The sequence below is a fragment of the Eschscholzia californica genome, unplaced genomic scaffold (assembly GCF_041429995.1).
Source record: "Eschscholzia californica isolate CP2 unplaced genomic scaffold, dmEscCali1.0.p SCAF_1, whole genome shotgun sequence".
Classification (NCBI taxonomy): Eukaryota; Viridiplantae; Streptophyta; class Magnoliopsida; order Ranunculales; family Papaveraceae; genus Eschscholzia; species Eschscholzia californica.
Genome location: NW_028238198.1, coordinates 48,199,672 through 48,208,799, shown reverse-complemented (window position 1 = coordinate 48,208,799; position 9,128 = coordinate 48,199,672). Strand labels below are relative to the sequence as shown.

Below are 9,128 nucleotides of genomic sequence, written 5' to 3'. Positions count from 1 at the left end.
GGCGTATAGTAGGTGATGATTTCACTCGAGCTATACAAAGCTTCTTCAGATCAGGCAGACTTCTAAGGGAGGTAAACTCTACTTTAATCTCTTTAATTCCTAAAGTATCTAACCCTTCGACAATGAATGATTTCAGACCGATCTTATGTTGTAATGTCATATATAAGTGTATTACCAAGATTTTGGCAATCAGACTAAAGAGGTATGCATCTTCATTAGTCAGTGAAAATCAATCAGCATTCATCTTTGGAAGGTTAATACAAGATAACATTATGTTGGCTCATGAACTTGTCAGAGATTACGGTAAAGCCCAGGGTCTTGACAAGTGCACCGTGAAAATAGATCTACGAAAGCCATATGATACAGTCAGGTGGTCAACTCTCTTTAAGATTCTCAAGAAGTTCGGGTTGCCACACAGATTTGTTGGTTGGATCGAAGAATGTATTTCTACTCCTCGTTTCTCAATTATGGTTAACGGTGGCTCGCAAGGGTATTTTGAGGGAAAGAAGGGGCTACGACAAGGCTGCCCACTTTCGCTTTATTTATTCGTCATGGTGATGGAAGTGTTCTCTGTCCTGATAAACAAGCAACATCAGTGTGGCAGCCTTAAATTGCATCCCCGATGTAGACCCGATAGTAACTCACCTATGCTTCGCCGATGACCTAATGGTTTTTATGAGAGGAGATGTAGGGTCAGCTCAAGCCTTAAAAGAGGTAGTGAACAACTTATTAAAAGGAACAGGTCTGGCAGTAAATGTGGGGAAGAGCTCAATCTTTTGCGCAGGTATGTCAGAGGAGCAGAAGGAGGTGGTTAGAGCAGTACTTGGGTTCCAGCTAAATGTGGGGAAGAGCTCAATCTTTTGCGCAGGTATGTCAGAGGAGCAGAAGGAGGTGGTTAGAGCAGTACTTGGGTTCCAGCTGGGAACCCTACCGATCAGGTACCTGGGGCTACCTCTACTAGCATCCAGACTAGCTTACAAAGATTGTATTCCGTTATTAAATCAAATTCAGACTCAAATACAGTCTTGGAAAGTACGATTCCTATCTTATGCAGGTTGTCTACTGTTGATCCGAACGGTTCTAGGCAGCATGCTAGTTGTTTGGGCTTCGGGTTTTGTTCTCCCAAAGAGGGTCTATAAAGAAATTAATCGTACATTCAACAGATTCCTATGGAAAGGACTCGAGGAGGGGAGTAATAGGCCTGCGGTGAAATGGTTTGATGTCTGCTTACCAAAATGTGAAGGAGCGCTTGGTATCTGAGATATAGAAACTATGAATCTAGCAATGAATCTTAGACACATATGGGACTTAATCAGTGAGAAGAATACTTTATGGGTCTGATGGGTAATGAAGAATCTGATCCGGAAAAAGAGTTTCTGGACCATGAAAGTCCCTACTAGTTGTTCGTGGTGTTGGAGACGCATACTTGGTTGTAGGGATCTGGCTAGAGGTATGGTTCAATACTTGATACACGATGGCACAAAAACCTTTTTTTGGAGAGATGTTTGGCACCCTATGGGATCACTTATAGACTACTTCAAAGCTAATGGTCGATTCGTTTACAATATGAGAGAAGACGCCTTGGTATCGGACTTCTTAGTAGAGGGTCGTTGGGAGTTCTCTGACCAGATTGGGCATGTTTTCGAGGAGGTTTTTAATACTCTGAATGAAGTTGCGGTGGGAGGGATTGAAAAGGATACGGTGGTATGGAAGATAACTAATACGGGCGACTACACGGTTAGACATACATACAACTTTATAAGGCGAAAAAAGCAGCTAGTTCCCTGGTCAAAATTAGTTTGGTGTCCGGAGGGGATACCGAAACATTCATTTATAACCTGGATCGCCATGAAACGAGGGTTAAAGACCAAAGTAAAGTTAAAATCATGGGGGATGGATATAGATGAGGTATGTCCACTATGTAAAGTAGCTGAAGAGTCCGATGACACCTTTTTTTTTCAATGCTCTTATTCTCTTAAGGTATGGACATATCTTCTAATGTTAATGGGTATTAGGAAAAATGCAACAGGGTGCTGGGCTGACGAAATTGAATGGTGTGTTAACACTTTCAAAGGCAATTCCATTATAGGACGACTTGGTAGCATGGTATTTATCGGGTTCTTCTATCACATTTGGATCTAACGCAATAACCGAGTCTTTCGTAGAGAGGAAAAAACAGGACAAATCCTATTCAGGCAAATAGTCAGCGACATCAAAACAAAGGTAATGATGTGGAAACGTAAACCGAATGGGTTGGATGGTGTTCAGTAGATCTTAGAACGTTGGAATCTGACTGTACCACTATCAATTCAAGTATCGAAAACTTGTAAATGGGCAGGCCCCAGTATGGATCAGACTCTAATCAATACCGATGGGGCATTTGATGATGTCTCAAGTGGTTATGGTGCGATCTTGAGAACCTCACGAGGTGACCCTATAATAGCAGTAGCAGCATGGTCAGAGAGGAGGTCGGTAATCATGCACGAGATGCAGGGAATTTGCTTAGGATTAAAGCTAGCGGCAAAATTTGGTAAAAGACGAGTGAAGATCGTTACGGACTCCTCCCTTGCTGTTTCGATTTTGTCTTATGAGGGGAAGAAGCCTCCCTGGCAACTTATCCGTGTAGTACGAGAAATATGGGAGTTATGGAGGCAAATGGACGAATGCTCTATTCAACATGTTTACCGAGAAATCAACCAAGCAGCAGATTACCTATCGAAAATGAAGCCAATATCGGGATATATAGAGATGTTACCACATAATCTACCTGCTGACCTTCAGAAGATTGTAGACAACGACAAAAGAGGAGTTATTAGAGTTCGACGTAGCTAGTTAGCAAGACAACATTTCCTCTATTCTTTATTGTTTATTTGTTTATTTGTTTCTCTCTTGATATTTTGATGTATTATTGTTTTTTCTCTAGTTTTTTCTAGTCCTCTTTGTTCGGGTTCGGGCCCTTTATTCCCGCTGACAAATTCAAATAAAAAAAAACATTAACTGTGATAAGACTAGAAAATATGTACTTTTGATCAAAACAAGCTCACTTGAATAAAATAATCTAACTTGTGATTATGTACTTTTAACTTTTAATTTATAACCAAGAGGCAAATTTAGCTCCCAAATTGGCCATTATATCAATAATTTTAACCTATAATATTTTCTTTTACTCTTTCCCCTTTTTTGTCTTCCTTTCTCTTTGCCCTTTCATGTTTGAAAAACAGAGTAGCACGTAGAGAATGGACGATCGGTGATATACCTTCGTGTCTTTTTCTCTCATTCCACTAGCTCTTATTGTCGACCTTGTTCTTCCCCCAAACCCCTTTCTATCTAATTTCCTAAAAATGCATCTCTCTTCTCGGCTAGTAGCTACACATTCAATTAACCAAACTCGGGTTCTTCCCTAAGTCCTTGAGATAGGTCATAGGCTCTTCATACGTGTTTAAGTAATAAATTGAAACCGTTAGAACATAAAGGGTTCATCATATAAATCCCAGGACTTGGGATGTTTCACCAATGACTACCTTTAGTGCGAAAGCACCCCATTTGAGTTCTTTGGTCATTGCATGTCGAAGCCATCTAAATGGAGTGGTTTCATCACTTTCTCTTGAAACCACTCAAACGAGTGACCTTGTAACTTCGCTAAAAGCTAGCTATTCTTCTCGAATGTCATTAATCAAACCAACTTTTTATGGATATGTTAATCCCATTTACAGGTTCACTACGTTAATGCAGTGAGTATAAATCACTAGTTGGTACAATGAGAACAACAACAATGTGATAAGAAAGATTTGTGCTAAAATCATATTGTCGGTCTCTAACTGTAGTGAGATCTTAAGAATGTTAATTAGATGGAAAGATTGAAAAATCTCACAAAAAATATTGTATTTGAGATATTCTGAACATAGTTGTTGGGAGAAGTGTCCTTATATTACATTCATATTTGTAAAATATTTATGAGTGCCTACTATAGATATACGCGAAATGAACGGTCTCTAATTTTGAGTCAAGTATTTACCTCTACCTCTTTTGATAGAGATTTTCAATCGTAATGAGGGGTTAATTTTTATTTTAAGTCACTGGTATACCTTTTCTTAGCATTTTTGTATCATAAATGTAAGAAATTAATAAGTAATGATATATAATAAAGTTATTTCCTTTGTTTACTAGTGTCTACTTTTAATAATATATATTTTCCATAGTATCAATTTGATTTAGTAATTAGAGATCTTTACCGTTATTTTGTGAATTTTGAGGTACAATGACAAAAACATGTTGAACAACAAGATAAGGGAATTAAATTTAGTCTAAGTACCATATTGGTCTTAGAGATCCAGTATTTCTTAAAATAAGAGAACATTTGCGACTATTTCATGAGAAACCCTAAGGTTGGTTTTCAACAACAAGCTCACACAGTTGTTATAAATAGGCCTTAAATGTTCATTGAAGCCATAGATTTCTTTTATTTAGCTTTCTTCCCTTTGTCTATAGAATGTGTTTGGTTTTTTTAGTTGGTTAAGATAGGACGAATATTCCTACTTAGTTACAAATATTAAGGTATTGAGAATCAATCACAATTGAACCTTCAAGAAGATGTAATATGGAGTCATGACTGATTTACATATGGCTTTTATTCTTTCTGTTGGGTAAGATGGAATCGGATCTATGACCTTAATCTAAACATCGTTAAGGTTAAGATTCAATTCCATCTAACCCCTCAAAAAGATATTCTTTGGAGTTGTGGATCTCAACATTTATCTCTTATGGATCCGTAGTATTTTTTCCTTTCCATACTGTAAGATTCTTTAATTATACCATTTGAAATGTTAAGGTCAAGTTTCGGTTACGTCTTACCCCTAAAAAGATAAATATGCTTTGTAGCTATGGATTTTTGCGTGTTTGTCTTGTGAGGATGCAACCTTTTGCCTTTTTTGTTGGGTAATATGGAATCGAATCTGTGACCTTAACTTTAGGTCACAGATTCGATTCCATCTAACCCCTCAAAAAAATCTCCTTCGGAGCTTCAGATTTCTCTTTGGGCGTTGGATAGTGGGTTTCGTTTGAAATACTTGTTCATCAACTATGATGGAAGTTTCGTTTACAAGTTTAATGTTTACAATTTTAAGATTAATTCTCATTCATCTAACTCCTCAGAATACATGTTTGGAGGCTATTCACTCTGATCATATCATGGAATGAAGTGTGTTGTAGAATCTCTAGATGACAAATGAGTTCATGTTGGTTTGTAAAGTTTTATATTTCAAGCAAGAACATAACAGAGCTTGAATTTTAACATGTTTCATCTATTGTTTCATGTATAACTAAAATCATTTCACGAGGGGATGCATAAAAGTCTCAGATTTTACATTCCTAGACTTTTCACATTTTTTTAACATTATAAATTTGAATAATTTAGAGCTTCGTAATACAACTAAGAACTTCTTGTGTTTGTTGTGAGGTTCTACGGCTTTGCTAGAATCTCAATATTCATAACCAAAACCAACAAAGTTGGATGTCATATGACTATTCACCATCTACAAAACACTAACTTTATTTGTTGCAAAACAACATTAATTGTGATAAGACTAGAAAATATGTACTTTTGATCAAAACAAGCTCACTTGAATAAAATAATCTCACTTGTGATTATGTACTTTTAACTTTTAATTTATAACCAAGAGGCAAATTTAGCTCCCAAACTGGCCATTATATCAATAGTTTTAACCTATAATATTTTCTTTTACTCTTTCCCCTTTTTTGTCTTCCTTTCTCTTTGTCCTTTCATATTTGAAAAACAAAGTAGCACGTAGAGAATGGACGGTCGGTGATATACCTTCGCGTCTTTTTCTCTCATTCCACTAGCTCTTATTGTCGACCTTGTTCTTCCCCCAAACCCCTTTCTATCTAATTTCCTAAAAATGCATCTCTCTTTTCGGCTAAATGCTACACATTTAGTAAACCAAACCCGGGTTCTTCCTTAAGTCCTTGAGATAGGTCATAGGCTCTACATACGTGTGTAAATAATAACTTGAAACTGTTAGAACATAAAGGGTTCATCATATAAATCCCAGGACTTGGGATGTTTCACCAATGACTACCTTTAGTACGATTGCACCCCATTTGAGTTCTTTGGTCATTGCCTGTCGAAGCCATCTAAATGGAGTGGTTTCATCACTTTCTCTTGAAACCACTCAAACGATTGACCTTGTAACTTCGCTAAAAGCTAGCTATTCTTCTCGAAAGTCATTAATCAACCCAACATTTTTATGGAGATGTTAATCCCATTTACAGGTTCACTACGTTAATGCAGTGAGTATAAATCACTAGTTGGTACAATGAGAACAACAACAATGTGATGAGTAAGATTTGTGCTAAAATCATATTGTCGGTCTCTAACTATAGTGAGATCTTAAGAATGTTAATTAGATGGAAAGATTGAAAAATCTCACAAAAAATATTGTATTTGAGATATTCTGAACATAGTTGTTGGGAGAAGTGTCCTTATATCACATTCATATTTGTAAAATGTTTATGAGTGCCTACTATAGATATACACGAAATGAACGGTCTCTAATTTTGAGTCAAGTCTTTATCTCTACCTCTCTTGATAGAGATTTTCAATCGTAATGAGGGGTTAATTTTTATTCTAAGTCACTGGTATACCTTTTCTCAGCATTTTTGTATCATAAATGTAAGAAATTAATAAGTAATGATATTGAATAAAAGTTATTTCCTTTGTTTACTAGTATCTACTTTTAATAATATATATTTTCCATAGTATCTATTTGATTTAGTAATTAGAGATCTTTACCGTTATTTTGTGAATTTTGAGGTACAATGACAAAAACATGTTGAACGACAAGATAAGGGAAATAAATTTAGTCTAAGTACCATATTTGTGTTAGAGATCCAGTATTTCTTAAAATAAGAGAACATTTTCGACTATTTCCTGAGAAACCTTAGGGTTGGTTTTCAACAACAAGCTCACACAGTTGTTATAAATAGGCCTTAAATGTTCATTGAAGCCATAGATTTCTTTTATTTAGCTTTCTTCCCTTAGTCTGTAGAATGTGTTTGGTTTTTTAGTTGCTTAAGATAGGACGAATATTCCTACGTTGTTACAAATGTTAAGGTATTGAGAATCAATCACAATTGAACCTTCAAGAAGATGTAATATGGAGTCATGACTGATTTACATATGACTTTTATTTTTTCTGTTGGGTAAGATGGCATCGGATCTATGACCTTAATCTAAACATCGTTAAGGTCAAGAATCAATACCATCTAACCCCTCAAAAAGATATTCTTTGAAGTTGTGGATCTAAACATTTATCACTTATGGATCCGTAGAGTTTTTTTCCTTTCCATACTGTAAGATTCTTTAATTTTACCATTTGAAATGTTAAGGTCAAGTTTTGGTTACGTCTTACCCCTAAAAATATAAATATGCTTTGTAGCTATGGATTTTTGCGTGTTTGCCTTGTGAAGATGCAACCTTTTGTCATTTTTTTTGGGTAATATGGAATCGAAACTGTGACTTTAACTTTAAAACTTAAGTTGAGGTCAAGATTCGATTCCATCTAACCCCTCAAAAAATCTCCTTCGGAGCTTCAGATTTCTCTTTGGGCGTTGAATAGTGGGTTCCGTTTGAAATACTTGTTCATAACCTATGATGGAAGTTTCGTCCACAAGTTTAATGTCTACAATCTTAAGATTAATTCTCATTCATCTAACTCCTCAGAGTACATGTTTGGAGGCTATTCACTCTGATCATATCATGGAATGAAGTGTGTTGTAGAATCTCTAGATGACAAATGAGTTCATGTTGGTTTGTAAAGTTTTGTATTTCAAACAAGAACATAACAGAGCTTGAACATGTTTCATCTATTGTTTCATGTATAATTAAAATCATGTCACGAGGGGATGCATAAAAGTCTCAGATTTTACATTCCTATACTTTTCACATTTTTTTAACATTATAAATTTGAATAATTTAGAGCTTCGTAATAGAACTAAGAACTTCTTGTGTTTGTTGTGAGGTTCTACGATTTGCATCATGTCTCAACGGCTTTGCTAGAATCTCAATATTCATAACCAAAACCAACAAATTTGGATGTCATATGACTATTCACCTTCTACAAAACACCAATTTTGTTTGTTGCAAAACAACATTAATTGTGATAAGGCTAGAAAATATGTACTTTTGATCAAAACAATCTCACTTGAATAAAATATTATTTTAAATCTCATTTGTGTTTATGTGCTTTTGACTTTTGATTTATAACCAAGAGGCAAATTTAGCTCCCAAATTGAGTATTATATCAATAATTTTAACCTATAATATTTTTTTTACTCTTTCCCCTTTTCTGTCTTCCTTTCTCTTTGCCCTTTTATATATGTTTGAAAAACAGAGTAGCACGTAGAGAATGGACGATCGGTGATATACCTTCGCATCTTTTTTTCTCATTCTGTTATCTCTTATTGTCGACCTTGATCTTCCCCCACACCCCTTTCAATCTAATTTCCTAAAAATGCTCCTCTCTTCAGATTTAACTATAATACAAAAGAATAAGAATAGAAAATAGAGAGAGAGAGAGATGATTTCGTTTTATGTGTGTTTTTCCTTCTGGGATTCCCTATTTATAGAGTGGGAACCTTGATCAGATGACTTTAGGTAGGTTTGATCCACCCTGTGGAAAATAACTAGCCAGTACACACGTACTTGGACGGTTTCCACTAGCCAGTAGTGGGAGGAAAAAATTAGAGAAAAATAAGGCACTTCTCTGGTAGATCTAGATCGGGTCCGGGACCAGTTCGGGTTCGGGTCGGCGGCCCAACCCGCGGATGTGTACAAGTGAGAAATGGTGGTGTGCCTCTAAAAAGTGATGGGCCTCTCCTCCCGAGAGCACTATTGTAACCCCAAGGGGCCATATCCTTACACCCAACTTTCTCCATATAAACACAAACTAGTTTTTCACTTTGAAAGATGTGGGACAAAACACTTTAGTTTGAAGTTTCCATTTATATATTAGTAAAGAAGATGAAAAGGTTTTACACTTTATTCTATAAGTGTTGTAAGTACAAAAGTATTTTGTTTGTTTATGGATTAAAATAGTTCCCTCCAAAATTTT

The 9,128-nt window shown here is 35.8% G+C and overlaps 1 protein-coding gene across 1 annotated transcript; it reads left to right on the top strand.

Moving 5' to 3' along the window:
• Positions 1 to 2,346: 2,346 nt before the first annotated feature.
• On the top strand, positions 2,347 to 2,832 carry LOC147567289 (uncharacterized). Its single transcript, XM_086657393.1, has one exon. The coding sequence runs from the start codon at positions 2,347 to 2,349 to the stop codon at positions 2,830 to 2,832; it is 486 nt and encodes a 161-aa protein (XP_086513519.1).
• Positions 2,833 to 9,128: the final 6,296 nt, after the last annotated feature.